Below are 22,402 nucleotides of genomic sequence, written 5' to 3' on the forward strand. Positions count from 1 at the left end.
TCATGCAAGTAAGTCATAAACAAGATAGCAGGTTCCACGTGGGCGGTGGCGGTAAAGGATGCAAATATCAAGGGTGAATCCACGTGTATTGTTTTCGAGATACGCATATCTCCCCACCGTCCAATCCTTACTCCCATTTCCACTCACACTTCTTGGCCGTTTCTTTTGTTTCTCAGATCAAATCCTCCCGCTATGGACTGGATCCACTTGTTTATAGGTCAAAAACACCTAAATTTGATTTTTAGTATCGTTGTAATAATTTTTATTAATAATTATTTTTGTAGATATTCATTAAATCTTAAGATTTATCCCGAGTTTTTAATTCAACTTCTCTAAATTTTAAAAAATCATCCTTTTGCTCTGAAGTGTATATATATGTAACGCTGTGTTGTTTGGGCTATGCTATTAACCCATGATGGCCATGGCCATGGCCAAGTCTACACCTTTCGCTTTCACTCCTCTTCATCTCCGTTCTCGAATACAACAACAACAACATCATCACAACGCCAATTTCCCACAATTCAAATATCTCGCTCCCTCACCCCACAATCCCTTTTTCCTCCTCAACGTTTCCCCCTCCTCTCAGTTCCGTCCCTTCTTTGCCTTCCCTCGACAACGCCCCAATTTCGCTATAAAAGCTCTCGATTCCGACGCAGCAAATCAGGTACCTCTTCCTCTCCATATTCTTCTATTCATTGCCTTTTTGATTTATTCATTAACTTTGAGCATTGTTTGAAGGAATCAGTTCACGTTGGGAAAAATGAAAGTTACCAGCAATGGGATTCGCTTACCGCCAAATTCTCCGCTGCCGCCAATTTTCCCTTTCTGTTACTGCAAATGCCTCAAATCATACTCAATGCTCGAAATCTGTTATCGGGAAATAAACTCGCTCTCTCCGCTGTCCCCTGGCTGGTAGGGTAAACCATTGATTGTTCTGCTCTCAATATTGCATTTACTGTTTCAAAACTGCAATCCGATTTTATTTAACTCAGAATATGTTAGATTCTCCAAAATCACGTTGAAATATCAGCTAACCTGTGCGTTTAAGTGCTTGATTTTACATTTAGAAGAATTTGATTCTGGATCCAGCGTTAAATAAAAAAATCCATACTAAGTTTTACTACTAACCTGTTTTTATAATAAAGAAATCCGAATAGTCATCCAAACACACGCTTAATTAATGAGGTTTTGGTATTTTTCAAAATTATGATATGATATGACCCAAGGAGGGCAATGACTAATGATATGGGTGTCAATGCAGGGAATGCTAACTAGTTTGCTTGGAAACTTGTCTCTGCTTTCATACTTTGCCAAGAAGAGAGAAAAGGAAGCCATGGTAGTGCAGACGTTGGGTGTGGTTTCAACATACGTGGTCCTTGTTCAGCTGGCATTGGCTGAAACCATGCCGTTGCCTTACTTTTTGGCTACTTCAGTTGTTGTCATCTCTGGCCTTGTTCTGAATTTCTTGAATTACTTTGGTATACTGAATGCTGGAATCTGGCGCTTTTGGGAAGATTTCATTACAATTGGGGGTTTATCAGTGCTTCCCCAAGTAATAGTGCTTTCCTTCTCTCACCCTAGGATCAATACATTATCAATTTATAATGGCATAATATCTGTTCACACAGTTGGATACACTATTCTTTTATCACAACTTTTACTACTTATCTCACACTGCCTAATTTACAATCTGGATGCAGATAATGTGGTCTACATTTGTCCCCTATGTACCTAACAGCATCTTACCTGGGGCCACTTCCTTTGTGATAGCTGTCTTGGCCGTTACCTTGGTAATCTTCTTATTTCCTTTGGATTATCTTTGATTATGTCTTAAAGCTAAATCCAGGATGCATTGATATGCCTAAAATGGTCATGTACCCAGTGCATATGGGTATCCTACCCCACTATAACTTGTTAATAGTATTTTGTATCATGTACCCAACAGCATCATGTAGCCATATCATACCAAATATGTTTATATTTGTGTCATGAGTGACATAATACTTAAGTTAGACTGTATTTAATTTAGATCCCCCCTTCTCCCCAATGTAGAAGTTGCTACATGTCATTAGCCAGCTCTTATCAATGCTGGTGCTCATACCATCATACTCTTATCAGTGCAACACAGAACCCCATATATTTCTTGAAATTTCATATAAGCACTTATTTCACCAATCCATACAAAAGTGGCTGTTAACTGAAACCAGGAAATTTGAATTTGGGTGTTTATAGATTGAGACCTATGGAATTGTAAATAGGCTTTCAGTTTCATTGTCATTTTAAACACTTTGCTCTAAGATTTGCAGGCAAGAACCGGAAAACTTTCTGAGAAAGGTGTCAAATTTGTTGGAGGAATATCTGGATGGACAGCTACGTTACTCTTTATGTGGATGCCAGTTTCTCAAATGGTAAACTTTATATATGATAATCTTAATTGCTTTAAGGGTATTGTAATTCAACTTTTATCTCCTATTCATTTTTATTAACCTTTTCGTTCTGCCATAGTGGACAAATTATCTCAATCCTGAGAACATGAAAGGCTTGTCAGCTTTTTCTATGCTCCTTGCCATGCTTGGAAATGGGCTTATGCTTCCACGTGCTCTCTTGATTCGCGATTTCATGTGGTAATTATTTTCTTCTATTGACTCTTGTGCTCTACTAATAACAAATTATGGCAACCCCAAATTTGCTTCAAGACATAATATCTGAAAGCAGTATTACAGTCTCGCCCTTCACTCAGCAAATCCATTGCTGTGTTTTATGACCTAGATGAAAATTGCCGAGTAATGTTGTTTGTATACTTCCCCTTACATCTTGAAGCATTATCAATTTTTTAAAACTGTTGTGAATTATTCTGCAAAATATTTGTCAACAATTTTAACAATGAGATATTATCTTAATACAGTAACAGTACCAATTAACAAAAACTCCTAGTGGTTAAATGATGATTTTTGTAGAATCGTTGATAACAATAAATTTAGAAAATACTGCATTACTCTAATTGCCTTGTTGATACTGATGGGTGGAGAATTGCGATTCAATTTAAATGCTACTTTTATTTGCTTACCTCTACTGATACTCACTTCGGCAGAAATTTATCAATTGCATGTCACTCATACATTCAACTTTTCTTTGCTACATCTTGTGCCAGAAGAGGGTTCTTATAATATATATTCCGATTTTGCCTTTTTCAAAAAAAAAAAATGTTCAACTTTACAATTACATGCGATTTTTCATTTTGAATGCCGTGTTTGTTCTAATATTGTGAAGTTGCTTCTGCATATATTAACTCTATCAATTCAATTAACTGTGATGGTAGGTTCACTGGTTCAGTGTGGGCTACTCTTTTTTATGGATATGGGAATATTGCTTGCCTATACTAGTAAGTTTTTATGTCCAATCTGCTTATGCACTTTTCTTTCTGGTGCTCTTTTGAGTAATATATAGAATCAGCTGTAGACTAATATTTCTCTTTTTCCAGTTTAAACATTATCAGCAAGGAATTCTTCTTATCAGCAACCGTTGGTCTGATTTCGTTTATAGGTTACTCTCTTAATCCTATAGCACTCATAAACACACTGTCACATGTATCTGTTGCCATGCCTAGGCTGTGTTATGTCATATTTGAGCCATGTCCTCATAGGTTGATGTACAATATCTCCATTTCTCCTGTTGTTATGCAATGATGATTTACCGCTACGGCTGATGATGCATTGCTTATTGGTGTGCCATGTCTTGAGCCACCATATTGTTAAATATATAAAATAGGTATTCCTGTTGGGAATATAGATGCATGCATTCCACAAAAATGTGATTCTTTAGGTATTAAAAAGTAATTTATTTTAAAAAAATTAATTGGTTGTTGTGTCATTGTAATAAAGCCCATTTTCAATGTAGTTATATATTTTTGTTTTCGTAAATCATAATCAACAATAAGGGTGTTATAACTATTTTTTTTGCAAAAGTAGCTTATGAGAACTTAATACGAAATTGCTTAACCTTCTTTTGTCCCACTGTAACAAACATAATTTTTTTTTTCCTCCTTTGTGACAGGAACGGCTTTCTGGAGAGACAGCGTTGTCCATGGTTACAGCTCACCTTCGGCTTCTTTACGTGACTTGGTTTTTGGATCGTGAAATTAAAGCCTGCGATGCTGCACTGAAGCTCAGTTACCCGGTCCTTTCTGCTGAAATAGTTATGCTTGATTGTCACTGCAGCTACAGTACAAAATATACACTACCTTGGAAATGAGTACGGTGAATCATAAATTCGTTGTCAATACCACTTCGCACATCATGGGGTTGAAAATGAGTACGTTGTTGTTGCAACTTTTTTTTTTATTCATGACGGGCCTAACGGGCCCGTTGTTGTTGTTGTGTAACTAATGCGCGTTTTAAGTGGTTTCTCATACAAGCTGTGATATAGGACTGCATTGAACTTGGAGGATATGATTGTAATAATGTAATGTTCAAGGTGAAACTCATCCCTCTTAATTGTTTAGATATTCCTACATTCAAATATTTGTAGATGCCACTTTTAGAATACCATGGCAAGGAATCCACTTACATGAAGAGTAAGTGCATGTTTGGGGTACCATTTGGACCCTTCCTAAAATAAGTTGAGAGCAAAAGATATACTAGAATTCCTTCTTTAAAAGTATGTTTGACACCCCTAACAGAGTTCTAACAATAATCCAAACATGACTTGTGTAACTTATTTCACTTAATAGTCCTATAAACATTGAATTTCATTAATCTAATAGTTGTTTTGAGAGTTCTTATTAAATGAATTAGGTTTATAAAAGCGTATATTATTTAAAAATTAGTCCCAATTGTAGAATAAGAGACTAAAATGGACAAAATAAGAACTAATTTTGAGCCATCAAAATCAATGAGGGACTAAAATAGACAATTTTTTTTAGAAAGATTAAAAATGCTAACAAAAATTAATGGAAGACTAAAAGTTGTTAAAAAATTAGAAGGACTAAAAATTATCATTTGAAAAATTTAAGGGATTAAAAACTTAATACACTCTTCTTTGAACTAATAAGGAATAAAATTTCAGCATATTTTAATCAACTTTTTAATGAATTGACACAACAATTTTTTTGAAAAAATTGAGAGTTTAATTATCTTTGTTGCTGTTCAAGTTTCTTTGCGATACCTTCATTATTTCCATGGCAACTCTATTTCATTTTTTTCACATTAACTAAAAAAGAGAGGCTAGGAGCTTAGGACACTGATTTAGTAATAAAAAATAAAATAAAAATCATTAAAACTTAGCATTAATACATATTTAGTTATTTACTGCGATTTTGAATACATTTTTAATATAAATTTCAATAAAAAAAATTTTATTTTGAATTTCTTAACGCATTAGTTAGCCAAACTAAAAAAATAAAAGAAAGACGAGATGAGCTGGACAAGAAAATGGGCCCGAAGAGAAGTAATGAGGGGCCCATTGCTTTTAAATATTATTTTATTTCTTACGCCTACTCAAACGTCATTTACCATAGAAGAAGGGAAGGGTGAAAAGGAGATATGGAGGCAAAATTGAACATTAGCTGAGCAAAGTAAACGGTTCTCCATATTTATTTTGTCAGCATTTTTCTTCCCTTTCCCACTTTTACCTTTTGCATGCTCGTATTCTATTCTTTTTAACCTTTTCCCTTCACATGACAATAGGACCTTAAGTTACTTGGGATTTTTTTTAACTGTTTGTGATTCTCATTTATTTGAAATTTTGATTGAGATGTTTTACATGTGTGTGCCTATTAAAGAATTTGAAAGGAAAAAAAAACCTCTAGTGTGTTTTTCATTTGTTTTCTTCGCTTTGGTTATTTATTTATTTGAATCCGAAACAACCTAGGAAAGTATCATGCTAGTTTCCTATTCATTCAACCTTTTTTTGTTTAACTTTTAATGCAAGCCAGAGCAGTCCATTTGTTTTGCTTTATGCATATGATGATGTGGTGTTTTTATTTTCCTTTATGTGTTAAGTGTGTGAGAGCAAGTATGACTAATTGGGCACTCTTCATGGTTCAGTGTGGCAGCATATCCTCATGGCATAGGTCATCATGAATTTTTATCAATATTTTAATTCAGTTATCAGCAGTTTGAACAATTCATACTTTCAGCTGACTGTGGGATTTAAATAATTTTTTGCTGCATTTCTCGTAATATTTTAAAGATCCTGCTAACGAGTGCCCAATTAAATAATCAATAAATAAAAAGTTTTGTATTGAAAGGTTTAGGTTGCATTGGAAATCATGTGGGAGTGTACTGTTACACTTCCCAATATAAACTTTCTATGTTTGATTTTTTAAATAAGCCACCAGTTAGCATTTTCCATATTTTAATTAGCTCTAGAATGGATGAAGTTGTTTTCGCTTTTGTTGCAATTGAAATCCCTGTCTTTATAGTGCTGTACAAATGATATTTTCTTGGTGTTGTCACTTTATGTTTGCTTTGGTAATTTAAAATTTGATGTTTGATGATTAATTGGAACTTCTTTTTCCCCAGAATTGATGTACTACATTCCAACACGTTTCCTAGTTGAATAATGGCTGTTAAGACTTCTGATGAACCGAATTTAGCTCATGATTTTGATGATGATGATGATGATGGGCCGGTAATTTACAAAAGGTACTCATCATCTAAGAAAAATCAACTGCACTCAGATGTAAGGAAGTCAAGTTCTCACAGTCACGATGGACAGATTTCTAATGCTCCTTCTGCTAAGCCATCACCCGTGAAGCCTTCTGTAGGCATCTCAAATGCTTCAAATTCTCTTATCAACACCTCCTCTATGAAGTTGCCTGTGGCAAATCCAAAATCACCTTCATTGGGAGATAAACAGAAAATGTCCATTGATGTTAAGGAGAAATCAAAATCTATCGATTACTGTGCTAAAGATTACTGTGAAGATTCAGAAGATGATGAGGATAATAAACCGTTTAGTGTTGGGTTGAAAAACTCTAACCATGATAACAAAGCGACCCCATGTTAACAAGCGTAGTTCAACACCTTTTAAGATCAAGCGGTAGTTCAGAATATTCTAAAGCTACAAAACTTCTTCCTAGCGCTGGTGATGGGCAAAATAAACGGACTACTTTGGTTCACAATGCTGTCATTTTCCCTCCATACCAGCCGCATGGGGTAAAGATGCTCTACAAGGGTAAACCAGCTGAGCAAGAGGAGGTGCGATTTTATCTCTTTAAGACTATGCTCTTTTGATTTTGGGTGACTGTTTGCTCTAGTTCCTTTTCTTTTTTGATGAATTGGGAAAATTTAAGTACTTTTATGTATAAGTGTTTTTCTAAAGTCTATTTTGAGCTTTTTACAATATTATGAACATCAAAATCATGTTGCAGGTTGCTACAATGTATGCAGCCATGCGAGATACAGACAGACTACATGCCAAAAGATAGGTTCAAGGAAAATTTCTGGAATGACTGGCGAAAGTTGCTTGGAAGAAATCATGTTATCCAGAACTTGAAAGATTGTGATTTTATTCCAATCTATGACTGGTACCAAAGTGAGAAGGAAAAGAAGAAAGGAATGACTGCAGAAGTAAGTTGGTATACATTTCATCTGACAACAGTAGAAATTTATACTATGAGAGCATTGGATTTTGGATTTGTTTCCAATATATTCATTTTATTTATATGATATATAATTTTGACTTTAACTAGTATGGTGTTATTTATTGTCATTGTCAATAAAGTACTGCATGTTGTTAATCATACTGCAGTTTTAATATATCTTACAAAATATTCACACATTATATATATGCGCAATTAAGGTGTACCCTAGAATGGGAAATCAAAATCACAGAGGCACAGCTAGCATGGGGCAGTAGAGAGAGGATCACTGACAATTCTCATTACAGGAATAACGGAATTCATACCTGGGAAAATGAGGGGGGACATGAGTTCTGTTAGAAAGAAGGGAGTGGATTGTAAGGGAGGTAGATAAAAGTTGAGTGGAAAGGTACAATCACCATCATGTTGCCAAATTAATAGATTAGTGTCTGTTCTTCATTCAATTTTGAGTAAATTCTACCTTACACCCTTCAACTTTGGACCATGTTTATATTAAACCTTAGGGTTCAAATATTGTGTATAAATCCCCCTATAGCAGAATATCATGTGACTGGCCCTCCATTAAAATTTAATTTTCATTCCTGCCATAGTAGTACACTTTATTTTGCTGAATCATTGGCACTGTAAGGATATATTATATCATTCTTTCCGTAGAATTGTGTTTCTGTGTACCTTATTTAACATTTAGAAAATGGTTGCTTTTAAGGGAGTTGTTAATTTGCTATGTGCTGATGAAGCTGTACTTTTTTCTCCTATCTAATTGTGTGGCATTCTTCTATATACATACTTTTTCAAATTTATTCATTAAGAAACATTTTAACTTATGGCTAAATTTTATTAAATCGTTGTTTTTAGGTTGGGAATTTTAGAGTTGAACAACCTAAATCTGAATTTTCAGATACAGTCATTTCATATAAAGAAATGTAGCATCACACTCTCTATCCTTGGTTGAAATTTGATAAAAAAAACAGAATTTTTTGCCTGTCCCGCTGCTTATTTAACAAGTCTATCCTGTTGTTATAGTTTTTAATAAATTTTAACTGATAATAGGGTTAGAAAGGGTGTTACTAGCACTCTTCCTTCATATATACAGTGGCTTCATCTTCGGAATTTTAACTGGGTTCTACAGTTTATAACGTATACTTATTGACTGTTATTTCTGTTACTAAATGGGAAAATTGAAAAAAATGCCTTTTGACGAAAATCCTCTGAAAACGTTTTCTCTGTTTTTCTCCAACAAACGAATGTTTTGATGTTGAAACATCTTTATGCATTTTCTTCCTTTTGTACTCTGCCACTTTGCTCTTACAGTCACTCCATCTCATTTATGAATCGCAGCTTTATCATCTATTGGATTTACGGAGTTATACACGAATGAGTATTTCAATTTTTATAAAAAAAATAATTTATTTGATAATTAAATTAGATAGTTCAATTTAATCAAACAAATACTTTAGTGGAATATTATTATGGTCTTTACTAGTCTCAAGAATATAATTAATATAAATAAAGAGTATTATTTTATAAATGTATACATTTTTCATAAAATAAGAATAAGATTTTATTAATATAGGATCATATCATATGATTATTTAAAATTATTTTTGTCTTATACCTGGTGATAAAAATATGAAATAATTTTTATTTTCAAATATAATGATAAAGAGATATAAAATTATTTTAAATAAAATATTTTTTTTAAAAAACGATCTAAATTCATAATATCATATCTGAGAGGAAAGTGTATTAGAAATAAATTAAAAAAAAAGTCAAATAAGCCTAATTTTAGATGAAAAAGTAAAAAGAATGTTTGTTCTTTAGACATTTATTATTAAAAAGTTGATGACAAAGATTGATTTTAGCTGGATACACTTTTAAATAATTTTTTTCATTCCCACATTTGAGTATACAAATTTTTATTTATTTTTTAGTTTATTATTATTATATATTTTTTAATGTAAAATAAATCTTAATTTTTCACTACAAAATATTAGTAACACTCTATAGAACTATGAAACTCAACCAAACCCAAAGTTATGCAAGGAACTCCCATTCACATTGATTTAATTGCTTTATTTTGCATCATACCTCCACTCTTTATACGAAAAGCTTATCACCTATCGCTTGAAGTATTAAGAAATACTTTTTTTTTTGTTGAGTCAGTGAAGTAGCAACAGACAAGACACTTGAATAAAGGGATGACCAAAAAAAAAAACTATACTTGCAAGTAAAACTTGCTACAAATTAAAAATGAATAATTTAATGGTTAGCTGTGAGTAAAATAAATAAATATTTTCTCTACCATATTAAATTACTTTAATATCCTTATTATATACAAAGTAAGTTGCTTAAATTATTTTTAGCATAAATATGCATTTCAAAGCTTTGATCATGACACAAATATTTTTGCCATTTATACATCTTTATCACACCGACTACCTCATGGATCTCCAATAATTTTCTTATATTTTATTTGAAGGATGAGAACTTTGGTCTGAATTAAAAAGAACAAGCTCAAGTTCATTTGATTTGTTAAAAATTATAATACTCGATAAAAAAATATATAAGATTTTCCCAATTTGATTTAAAAAAAGGATAACGGGACAACTTTTTATTGCAAATACAAAAATATTAAAAAAGCATACATATCTCCATTACATTTGAATTTCCATTATCCGTTAGCTACACTAATCTTATCATATGTATTTTTAAATTCACGTAATTCACCGGCTAATTTACTTTTGTATATACCATGTATTTTGAACTCACATAATAATAATGTAAATTATATTAAAATAATTAATATTAAAAAATATATTTTAATAAACTTTATATTATTTTATTTATGTTATTCACTATTCATCCAGCAATGTAATGTACATGGTAAAAAATTGTTCAGTAACTCAATTATGTTTGTGGTGTGTTATTTTTTTTGTTGTCATATATTTTAGTGTGTATGAAATGGACCCTTAAAAGAATAATGACGAGATCCTAAACTAACACCATTTCATATTCATACTAATGAAAAGAAGGAGAAGAGGAAACACGTGGTGTCATAGTTTGGGTCAATTTGGAATGGGCTGAAATGACAGGGCCAGAAGGAATTGGGCCCTTGGAGAAGTAGGCTTGGGGCCCATTGGTTGGAGGAACAAATAAAGGAAGGGAAGGGAAGAGTGAAAGCGAGACGTTAGCTGGGCAAAGCAACCGGACACACCCCAACCTGACTTCTGTGTTGTGTGGGTAAACAAACTTGTATCATCTCATCCGAATGAAATTCGCTGAGTCGAGTTAAAACTCACCCGCCCTAACTCGTTCTCTTTCGCGTTTGGTTGTATCTGTGAGCTACCCTCGCTCGCTCCCACACCCATCCCTATCCTCATCTCTCGCCTCCACCGCCATTCGGTAATCAATTACTTGCTCCAATTCCTCCCTCTTTCTCTACAATTTCTTCTCCCTGCATTTTCCCTTTTCTCCCCTTTGACCTTTTTCCATCCTCTTATTCTTTTTAACCTTTTTTCTCCTTACATCACAATACCACCTTAACCTCAACTCTTTGTGCTTCGTTGCTTCTCTTCTATTTGATATTGTAAATTGAGCTGTTTTACGCGTGCGTGCCTATTCAAGAATTTTGAAAAGATATATTGAAAACCTCTTATGCTCAGCTGTTGCAGAGAATAATAAGCTTTTACGAGCTAGATGATCATATGGAATTCGTGATTGTCCTTTGCTTCCAGCTGGTTAATGTGTTTCTTTTTTTCTTCGTTTTGATTATAAACTGATTTATTTATTTGAAACTGAAATAGCCTAGGTTAGTATCATGTTAGTGGCCTATTAATTCAACCTTTTTATTTGTTTAATGCAGGCCTCTGCAATCCATTTGTCTTGCTTTATGCATATGATTTTTATGTTTAAGTGTGTGCTGGCAAGTATGACTAATTGGGCTGCATATGCTAATGCTATATCCTCAGGGCATAGGTCATCATGAATTTTAATCAATATTTTAATTCAGATATTGTCAAAAGTTTGAATGGGAAGTTCTGGGATGGGTTTTAGATTAACACTTTCAGCTGTCTGTAAGATTTAATCAGTTTTTTTGGTTCATTTCTGATAATATTTTCATTTGATCTGGAATGGATGATATTTTCTTGGTGTTGTCACTTGAAGTTTGCTTTGAAAATTTATAACTTGATGATTAATTGGAACTTCGTTTTCTTTCCCAGACATTGTATGTGATGTACATGCCAAGACTTTCCATAGTTGAATAATGGCTGTTGAGACTTCTGATAAACCAAATTTACCCCATGATTTTGAGGATGATGATGATGGGCCAGTAATTTACAAAAGGTACTCATCATCTAAGAAAAATCAATCGCATTCAGAAGTAAGGAAGTCAAGTTCTCACAGTCATGATGGACAGTCTTATAGGCAGATTTCTAATGCACCTTCTTCAAGTGGCCAAACTTCCTGCCTTCAGAAAGGTAATACTGTCCCATCTGCCAAGCCATCACCTGTGAAGCCTTCTGTAGGCATCTCCAAAGCTTCTAAATCTCTTGTCAACACCTCCTCCACGAAGTTGCCTGTAGCAAATTCAAAATCACCTTCTTTGGGAGATAGACAGAAAATGTCCGTAGATATTAAGGGGGAACCAAAAACTATTGAACACCATGCTAAAAATTTCGTTGAAGATTCAGAAGATGATGAGGATAATAAACCGTTGAGTTTTAGGTTGAAGAATTCTAACCATGATAACAAAGTGACCTCTGTTATTGCCAAAAAATCTTCTGAAGACTCTGATGATGATGTCCCTTTGGCAAAAAAGTTATACCGTAATTCCAATTTGGGAACAACTAGCAGTAACCATGATGACTCCAATCAGAAGAAGCCTATTTCTAAAATTCAGAAAGAGCAGAAAAATGGTTCTGGTATGAGTAATAAACTAGATAGGCCATCTCCATTGCCAGCTAAGAGACCACTAGATAATAGTAATTCCTTGCACCCCTCTGTTAAGAAGTCAAAGGTCTTAGATCCAGTTGCATCTATCAAATCTAAGGCAGTCTCTGTGAAACATGAACTGAAGGTAGAGGATGATGATGATGATGATGATATTCCTATTTCCCAGAGAATAAAGAAATCAGCAATGTCAGGTGATAAATCATCTTCCATGAAGAAGGTGCTGACAAAGGTTACTAAAGTTAATAAGCCTGGTTCAAAACCTTTTAAGAAACAGATAAAGAAGACAGTTAAAAAATCAGGCAGTGGTTCAGAATATTCTAAATCTTCAAAAATTCTTCCTAGCTCTGGTGATGGGCAGAAAAAATGGACTACTTTGGTTCACAATGGTGTCATTTTCCCTCCTCCATACCAGCCGCATGGGGTAAAGATGTTATATAAGGGGAGACCAGTTGATTTGACTCCTGAGCAAGAGGAGGTGGGATTTTATCTCTGAAGACTATGCTCTTTAGATTTTGGGTGACTGTTTGCTCTTATTCCTTTTCTATGAGTTGGGATCATTTAAGTACTTTTACGTAAAAGTTCCTTTCTAAAGTCTCTTTTGAGTTTTTGGCAATATTATGAACTTCAAAATTATTTTGCAGGTTGCTACAATGTATGCAGTCATGCGAGATACAGAGTACATGCAGAAAGATAAATTCAAGGAAAATTTCTGGAATGACTGGCGAAAGTTGCTTGGAAGAAATCATGTAATCCAGAATTTGAAAGATTGTGATTTTACTCCAATCTATGACTGGTACCAAAGTGAGAAGGACAAGAAGAAACAAATGACTACAGAAGTAAGTTGGCAATTCAGTATGCATTTCATTTGCCAATTGTAGAAACTTATATATTAGAGCATTGTTTGCTTTTTTAAGTGGATTTAATTCCAAGTTATTCATTTTTTTGTGATTTGATATATAATTTTGACTTTAACTAGTATAGTTTTTCAGGATTGTTATAAATTATAATACAGTACTTCATGCTGTTGATCATACTGCAGTTTTAATTTATCTTATGAAATACACACACATGGGGCAGTTGAGAGGACCATAGAAATCTCACTACAAGAATAACATAATTCATACATGGCAAAATGAGGGGGAAAGTAAGTTCTGTTAGAAAGAAATGATTGAAAGAAGGGAGAGGAGTGTGAGGGAGGTAGATGGTAGTTGGGTGGAAAGTTTTGTGAGAATCGTCTCTGTATTTATTTTCTCCCTTTATTCAGAAAGTTGTTTTCTGTAAGCACTTCACCTGGGCTGATACTGTTCTTGTTATCAGTCAAGGAAAGAAGAGTGTTAAAAAACATGCAGAAATATTGTATACCTACTTTGATTTCCATATCTCTATCTATATTATTTGTATACCAAGTTTGTGCTGAGTTAGCCTGATAGTTTAATTCATGTCTTCTATTATTTTGTATTGAACCCCATTTGTATCCCCTTTATGCAGGAGAAGAAGGCTTTGAAGGAAGAGAAAATGAAACTAGAGGAGAAATACATGTGGGCTATTGTTGATGGTGTTAAAGAGAAGGTTTACTCTTCCCTCTCTCTAATTCCTGTAGATTTCTTTATTACATATTTTCTACAGACTTTATGAACTATAATTGGGCCATTATATTTTGTGAGGGGATAAGTATTGGTGTTACATTCTCTTGAAGTTGTTATTATGTTATTGTTATCATAGTTGGATTTTCACTTACCCTTGATATCTCTATCAAATTTAATGCTAGATTGCTATGTGAAGTCATAAATGCTGACCAGAAGAGCATCAATCACCATTATGTTGCCAATTTAATATAGATCAGTGTCTAATCTTCATTCAATTTTGAGTAAATTGTACCTTACGCCCTTCAACTTTGGGCCATGCTTATATTAGACCATAGGGTTCAAATTTTGTGCATAAACCCCCCGTTAGGGGAATATCATGTGACTGACCCTACATTAAAATATGTTTTAACCTGATAATACCATTATTAATTACACAATCCAGATTTAGATGAAAAAACTAAGATAATCTAGTTTTCTCACAAAATACTTGGATTATTAGTGGTTTAACATATTTTAATGGTGTTATAAGCAAGTCACATGATATTTAAGGGAGTTGTTATGTGCTGACTAAGCTGCACTTTCTTCTCCTATTTAATTCTGTGGCATTCTATATACAAACTTCTTTCAAATTTATTCATTAGGAAACATTTTAACTTATGACTATTTTTTATTAATCTTTGTTTTTAGGTTGGGAATTTTAGAGTTGAACCACCAGGATTGTTCCGAGGCCGAGGAGAGCACCCCAAGGTTGTTATGATAGTTGTTACTGAAACTAGATACATTTATATTTTCAGATACAGTGGCTTCATTTTCAAATACAGTGGCTTCATCTTCAGAATTTTGACTGGCTTCTACAATTTATAATGCATACTTATTGACTGTAATTTATGTTACTAGATGGGAAAATTGAAAAAACGCATTCATCCAGGTGATATCACAATTAATATTGCAAAGGATGCCCCAATTCCTGAATGTCCTATTCCTGGCGAAAGGTATTAATCTTCCAAATCTTATTTGAGGTGGAGAAGAAATTTAAAAAGCAAAAGAATTGTATATGCTACCAAGTTGAGAGCTTGTTTTTCTAATCATTGAATTTTGTAACCTTTGCAGGTGGAAGGAGATAAGACATGATAATACAGTTACTTGGTTAGCCTATTGGAGTGACCCTATCAATCCCAAGCTATTCAAATATGTGTTTCTGGCTGCTAGTAGTTCCTTGAAGGGGCAGAGCGACAAGGAAAAGTATGAGAAAGCTAGGACGTTAAAGGTGCTTTCATGTTTTGTTTGCCAGCCTTTACTAATTTCATGTTTTTTCATATGATATTGTTGGGTTGCCTTTAAAAACCTGTATAGTTATTTAAGTTCTTGATATCTTGGTGCAGGATTATATAGGGAATATTAGGTCTGCATACACAAAAGATTTTACCAGTAAAGATATTACAAAGCAGCAAATTGCTGTTGCTACTTATCTTATTGATAAACTAGCTCTGAGGGCTGGCAATGAGAAGGTACTATGTTGGTATATGCACTTGGAAACTCTCATTTGTTGTAACTGCAAGTTGCCCTCTTCACCAAAGCATAGATATGTATACAAGATGTCAAGACTTAGACACACAAATACTTATTTTGTTAGGAAAGTGATTTTTTTATTTTTGTCAATTGCACTATTAAGCACTTGCTAATTTCATTTAAATTGCCCAAATATCTAAAGAGTCAATTAATCATGTACTACTTCCTCGTGAATATTTTGTTTCTACAATTGTGTTTATAATATCTATATATAGAGAATATAACTAGGCAATGAAAGGCAGCCTGAGTAAAGTTGTCGGTGTCACTATAAAGTTCTGCTTGTTAGATGGCATCATCTTGACTTTTGAATAAAATTTCCTGAAGAAATTATTTGCATGTAACTCTTTGTTAGTAAATGGCAAGGAGGTATTTCTAGCTTCAACTATTCTTAAGGGAAAATCTGCTTTGAACTATATTAATATCATATACTTTTGATAGTGCAGTCCAAGCTGTCAATAAATGTATCTATTCTTTGAATTTGTTGAAATAACTTGGTCCTGACATGCAGCTTTAATAGTTTGTTTGATTGCGTTTATAGCATATAATTTCTTCAATTTTAATTGTTAAATTTGGTCATTTCTGAATTGTATTTGCTCAGGATGATGATGAAGCTGATACTGTTGGTTGCTGCACATTAAAAGTAGAGAATGTGACAAGAGAACCCCCCAACAAACTTAAGGTATTGGGATTTCTAATTATTTTCACTGTACTTTATGTTGGGATTGATGAGTTTTAAGTCCTTCAGGGGCTTTCTAAGTTTAGTAGTCCTTCTCAAATTGTTTTAATGGTAGCCTCCATTATTTGTTAGTAACCTTGTTTCCTTTCTGTTTTAATGCAGTTTAACTTCCTTGGTAAAGATTCTATCAAGTACGAAAATACGGTTGAGGTTGAGCTTCCTGTTTATAATGCAATTTTGAAGTTCCAAAAAGGTGGGAAACTGGCTATTGATTTTTTTGTTTCACAAGCATGAGACTGAAGCACTTAAGAATATTTTTCCCTGTAATTTTCAGATAAAAAGCCTGGTGATGATCTTTTCGATAAGCTGGATACAAGTAAACTAAATGCTCATCTTAAGGAACTCATGCCCGGTCTAACAGCAAAAGTCTTCCGTACATTCAATGCATCGATCACATTGGATGTTATGGTATAAATTGATTTGACACAAAATTCCTGAAATTCACATTCCTTGTAGATAAAACAGAAAAAAATTGTTCTGTTATCTTCTGTTCTTTATTTGATTATATGCTTGATGTTGAAGTTGTTTAACATGCCCCCCCCCCTCCCCCCTCAGAAAACAGTCAACATAGCAGCACGCCTTCTTAGAGAGAGCAATGTTATCTTTCATTAGATTTGAATTTTTCAACATCATTAATTTGAAATTTAAGACTTTAAGTCCTGCTCTATGTGCTTTCTTCCTGGTTTCTATGCCTTTAGATTTATCTGTGTGCAGGGTCATATCAAAACATTTGTACTCATTTCATATACAATATATAAATGGTTTTAAAAAACTGCACTCCATTGTTAAATTGTCACTTCTCTTGAAATTGTTATGCACCCCTTAAATGCTTTAAACTATCAATATACCCTAAGTCAAACATACGCTTATTGGATCCTGTATATACTATGATTCCTATTGTTGGGTTGTATAGACTTACGTACTTGATTTTTGTGGAATTATGTGAGCACAGTTGAATAAGGAAACTAAAGATGGAGATGTTGGGGAAAAGATTGTTGTTTATCAACATGCAAATAAACAGGTGAATTGGCTAAAAGATGTTGCTTTATTATATCTATGATATTGCATTTTAGTATTTTAACATTTAAGTTGTCATGACTTGTGTTTTCTATAACAGGTTGCTATCATTTGTAATCATCAACGCAGTGTTTCAAAATCTCATACTGCACAAATGTCAAAGTTAACTGAAAAAATTGATGAACTTCAGGTATGTATAACGAGAATATCTGAAAATTGTGAACCTGGGACTGCTTAATATTTATTGAATTTAGAGTAGGACTTGGTTTGTGTGGCCCATTAACATATAATTGGAAGTGGCTTATCTTTACTTGTAGGCTGTTCTGAAAGAGCTGAAAACGGATTTAGACAGGGCAAGGAAAGGAAAGCCCCCTTCGAAGAGTTCAGATGGAAAGAGAAAAAAGAACTTGAGTCCCGAAATGTAATTTTACCTTTTCGTAACATCTTTAACCATTGCATGTTTAAACTTGATGTATGATTGTGGTTTATGTAATCTACAGGCTAGAGAAAAAGATATCTCAAACCAATGCAAAAATTGAGAAAATGCAACGTGATATGAAGACAAAAGAAGATCTGAAAACTGTGGCATTAGGCACATCCAAGATAAACTACCTTGACCCTAGGATTACAGTTGCCTGGTGCAAAAGGCATGAGGTTCCTATTGAAAAGGTGCTGGCTTCTTTCTTTGTTCAGATTAAGTTATTGATAGTGTTGTTTTATCAATTTCTAGCAGGGGCAGAGGGATGGGTTGATCTGTTAGGGCCATGTTCACTCCCATTTTTTTTTTAGTTTGATTAAATAATTTAAAAAAATGTGCCACTAAAATATATAAAAAGGTTTTTTGCTTGATCCATATAATGTATTTATTTTCTTATGTATTATTTGAGTTTAATGGGGATGCATTCACAATGTTAAATAATTTTACACATTCATACTATTGCAAATTACCGTTGGTATGACTTTTAAGGTAATTATTGTAAAAATCAACAAACTTGTCATATATGTTGGTCTGTAATTGGATGATGGTGTAAATCTGTTTTACTGCATAGCTTTTTTCCTCATACTGTTCTTGTACTCAAAAGAATTGTATTTTTATGCATGTGGAAATACTAAAATTCTTATATTAGGCATATGGAAATTTAAATTTTCTTTAATTCTTGGCCCGTCTTAAGCTAATGTTTTGGCTTCCCCGTCTAGAATTGTATATATATTTCTCTCCAACTGATAAAAACAATAAAGTATTTGAGAGTGGGAGGTCCAAGAGACCCTTTCTGTGCTTCAATATTAGTGGTTGGAGGCATGTGGCTTCTTACCAGAATCGGACAAGTATAAATATTGTTTGCCCCAATAGTGAGGGATAGCTCCATGGGCTGTGGATGCTGCATTTTCATTCATGCTTGTGTGTGGTCAAACTGACATGGCTCTTATCTGATGCTTGATTGGTTGTATGCCTTCCTTACTCTCATTTTGTTACTTGTCTGTGCCACTTGCCTGAAATGTTACAGATTTTCAACAAATCTCTGCTGGCGAAATTCTGCTGGGCAATGGATGTGGATCCTGACTTCAGATTCTGAGATATAGAATGGAGGCATGTTGTGATGGTGGGGAAAAACATTTCTTTTTTACTTATTTCTTTTCTATAAGATTTTTTTTTTATTTCGTCAATTTTAGCGGAAATTGATGTTGTAAGTCCATCTAACCTCATTATGGGGTGAGTTTCCCCTTCTTCATTGACCAGTTTTATACTTGAGCTGTTAACCATTCATATGATTTTAATGTGATACACACTGCCAAACGTGGAAAATGAGGTAAAGTTTCGTTCGTTATTTTAATTTTATTATTTTGATTGGTACTTGTTTCTATCTCGGGGCAGATTTCCCTTCAAGTACAAATTTGTAGTTTAGGAACAGTCCCAGTCACAACACGACCCGATGCAGGAAGTTTATGGCGGGTATTGTGTTTATTTCTTCTAAATGACACAGGTAATCAAAATGACAGGATCCAGATCTTTTAGGGGATCGATCTATTTGCTTTTATTTTGCAAGCCACTTGGGAATTTGAATTGGTTGGTGGTTAGTGTTTCAGATAAACAATGTTAGAAAAATTACAAATGCATGTTCTTTCAATAAGAATTAAATCTTATTCTAAAAAAAAAGAATTAAGTCTTAGTTTGAATGAATTTGGTTAAAGGAAATAGCAACCTTCTGGTGCCAGACTAACTCTTTGTTTGGTTTACAAAATAAAATAAAAAGAAAGAAAAGTAAAAGAAAATAAAAAAATAAAAAATGAAGTAATTTTTTTATTGTTTGTTATTAGAGAAAATCAAAAAGAAAAATGAGTTTTCTTTTCCTTTGTTAGATTGTATAAAAAATGAGAAGAAAGAAAAATATAAATTTATAAAAAGACATGAATACCCTTAAACAAAATTATTTACAAAGTTAAAAAAAATGAATGAACAAATTTTGAATATATTTTTATAAACTTAAATAAAAAATTAGAAAAACATGAAATAATTATAAAATCAAGCAACACAACCCTTTGAACACCTTCAGGATCCTCATAATAAATTAGCAAACATTGCAAGTGATGAAATAATGAAAAAGAAAAAAAAATACAAGAAACATCATGACAAATTAATAGCAAAAAGAAGAAAAAAAAGTTAAATAAAAGGTGAAGAAAAGAATGAGAAAATGAGGAAGGAGAAGAACATTCCAAAGAGGGGAAAAAAATTATTGCAAAGTAAAGGTAAGAGAAAGGAAAAAAAATACCTCATAAATGAAAGCACTTCTCGCATAAAAGTAACAATAAATAACCAAGAAAGCATGAAAGAGATTGAATAATTTGATTGAGGGTTTTTCGTCTTTTCATATATAAATTTGAGTTTTTTCGCTTTTTTCTTTCCGATTTGGGCGGAAACAATTTTTAGAATGGGGCCTACATCACCCAATTTCCCTCTCATTTCCACTAGAAACAAATGAAACAAACTAAACAGAAATTAATCTTTTCTTTCCTCTATTTTCTTTTCTTTGATTTTTCAGTTCAATCAAACGAAGCTTAAAAGAATTGAACATCATTGAAATCTCGAATTGAGGACTTTGAAGGGATTTTCTTTTTGCACTGTATAGATTTCTCCTACACCCAACAATTTTATTAAATTTTCAACACTACCTTTGTTAAGTTTTTATTCTTCGTTTGTTGGTTTTATATTTTCTTCATTTATCATTCTGTTTTTTTTTTCTTGCTGAGATCTGCGTGTTGTTGTGGTTGATTTGATCGAGGTCACAGTGGTCGTTTGCAGTATGTGATTATCGTCATGGTGGGTGTCATTGTGCAAGGATGGAGGAGACAAGTTTTTTTTGTGTGTGTGTTTGTGAGTTGATTTGTTTGTTAATAAACATACGAATTTATAATCCGTATAAATCTTACAGATTGACAATCCGTACGAACCATACGGATTGACAATCCGTAAAGTTCATACCAATCCGTATAACTTATACAGATTATCAATCCGTATAACGTAAAAATATTTTAAAAAATATATATTTTTAATGTTTTTTTCATAAATTTAGTTATATTTTTTATGATATGTTTAATTACTCATTTATTCCATATAGTTTCATAATTTGTACATTTTAGTCCTTATAGTTTGAAAATGGTATTTGTAGTCCCTCCAATTTACATTTTAATTATTTTTTAGTCATTTTTAGTTTAAAAGTAGTTTTTTTTAGTTCTTATAATCTACATTTTAATTATCTTTTAGTCCTTATAGTTTAAAAGTGACATTTTTAATCATATATTTTATATTTTAATTCTCTCTTAGTCATTACCATCAAAATATAATTAATATTATGAATTACAATAAATTACAAAAATATTAGCAACTAATTTGTAAGTAATTTATCGCAAGATAATTTGTAATAAAAAAATTAAAAATTTATAACTAATTTGTAGTTAATTATATATATATATATATATATATATATATATATATATATATATATATATATATATATATATATATATATAAGCAAGGAATAAAAGGTATTAAAAAAAGAGTTGATATTTTTTTGTAGCATGGACTGGATGAGTAATTAAACTTTTATAATATTTGTGTAAGTATTATTACATTAACTACTTTATGAAAGTAAAAATAATAATAAAATTGTGTGATACTATATGTTAAAAAATATATTTATTGATATATCGACATACTTATGTAGTGTAGAATTATGTATGGTGTTATTAGGAGTGATTAGTTTGCCATTGAATTTTTTTAATGTTTTGTTAAAATGATGAAGATCAGTGGATATATGGTAGCATATTGTCTAAAGAAGTTAATATGAATGAAGAAAATGGAGAGAAATCTGGTGTGTTTGAAAATATTGATTGTTCTAATGCTTTCAATACTTCTCAGGTATTGATATGATTTTGTATTTTGTTAAAATAAGTAAATGAATGCTCCTTGAAGACTAAACATGTATGATCCCTTTTGTATATGTTTGCTACCCGTGATGACGTTTTGCATTGGGCTCACCCTGGTGCGTATGATATTGGTTTGGTGACAGTGATTATGTGGTCAGACACAAATACTAAAAATAAAGGAAGGACCTCATATGTTTTAATTGGTTGTGAAAGGGGTGGAGAATATAGGGCATATATGAAAGATTTTGTACGAACACTTACTGGTAGTAGAAAATATGGGTGTCCTTTTAAGCTACAAGTGAAACCAGTGTTGGGAGGTGAATGATGGATGGTGAAATTAATATGTGGGAGTCATAATCATGCATTGACTAAGTCATTAGTTTGACATCCATATGTTGGTCGACTAACTAAAGATGAAAAGATTATTATTGGTGATATGACAAAGTCAATGATCAAACCAAAAAATATTCTTCTAACATTAAAGGTGCATAATGCCAACAGTTCTAGAATAATGAA

General features: G+C 32.7%; 2 protein-coding genes across 3 annotated transcripts; both read left to right on the plus strand.

The window, feature by feature from the left end:
* The first annotated feature begins 370 nt into the window (after positions 1-370).
* Positions 371-4,539, plus strand: LOC114379809 (maltose excess protein 1, chloroplastic-like). The gene is made up of 9 exons (XM_028338543.1): positions 371-664; positions 739-912; positions 1,262-1,552; positions 1,701-1,790; positions 2,307-2,408; positions 2,506-2,624; positions 3,320-3,382; positions 3,482-3,543; positions 4,054-4,539. The coding sequence occupies exons 1-9, from the start codon at positions 413-415 to the stop codon at positions 4,134-4,136; spliced, it is 1,236 nt and encodes a 411-aa protein (XP_028194344.1). The 5' UTR covers positions 371-412; the 3' UTR covers positions 4,137-4,539.
* Positions 4,540-10,770: 6,231 nt separating this feature from the next.
* Positions 10,771-19,318, plus strand: LOC114378422 (DNA topoisomerase 1 alpha-like). 2 transcript variants are annotated; one of them, XM_028337013.1, is made up of 16 exons: positions 10,771-11,005; positions 11,824-13,031; positions 13,198-13,392; positions 14,045-14,125; positions 14,830-14,889; positions 15,040-15,134; positions 15,253-15,409; positions 15,525-15,650; positions 16,310-16,390; positions 16,550-16,640; positions 16,722-16,855; positions 17,400-17,468; positions 17,565-17,654; positions 17,782-17,885; positions 17,965-18,133; positions 18,970-19,318. In XM_028337013.1, exons 2-16 carry the CDS (start codon positions 11,868-11,870, stop codon positions 19,036-19,038), a joined length of 2,685 nt encoding a protein of 894 aa, XP_028192814.1. In that variant the 5' UTR covers positions 10,771-11,005; positions 11,824-11,867; the 3' UTR covers positions 19,039-19,318. The 2 variants fall into 2 exon arrangements, with proteins under 2 accessions (XP_028192814.1, XP_028192815.1); XM_028337014.1 differs by lacking the exon at positions 10,771-11,005 and adding an exon at positions 11,085-11,340.
* The last annotated feature ends 3,084 nt before the right edge of the window (positions 19,319-22,402 follow it).

This window comes from Glycine soja, chromosome 12, assembly GCF_004193775.1.
Source record: "Glycine soja cultivar W05 chromosome 12, ASM419377v2, whole genome shotgun sequence".
Lineage (NCBI taxonomy): Eukaryota > Viridiplantae > Streptophyta > Magnoliopsida > Fabales > Fabaceae > Glycine > Glycine soja.

Coding starts and splice junctions, on each gene's coding strand:
- LOC114379809 (XM_028338543.1), top strand. CDS start 413: ATGATGGCCATGGCCATGGCCAAGTCTACACCTTTCGCTTTCACTCCT. Junction 665..738: donor ATTCCGACGCAGCAAATCAG/GTACCTCTTCCT, acceptor CATTGTTTGAAG/GAATCAGTTCACGTTGGGAA. Junction 2,625..3,319: donor TTGATTCGCGATTTCATGTG/GTAATTATTTTC, acceptor CTGTGATGGTAG/GTTCACTGGTTCAGTGTGGG.
- LOC114378422 (XM_028337013.1), top strand. CDS start 11,868: ATGGCTGTTGAGACTTCTGATAAACCAAATTTACCCCATGATTTTGAG. Junction 17,655..17,781: donor AAAAAATTGATGAACTTCAG/GTATGTATAACG, acceptor CTTTACTTGTAG/GCTGTTCTGAAAGAGCTGAA. Junction 18,134..18,969: donor ATGAGGTTCCTATTGAAAAG/GTGCTGGCTTCT, acceptor GAAATGTTACAG/ATTTTCAACAAATCTCTGCT.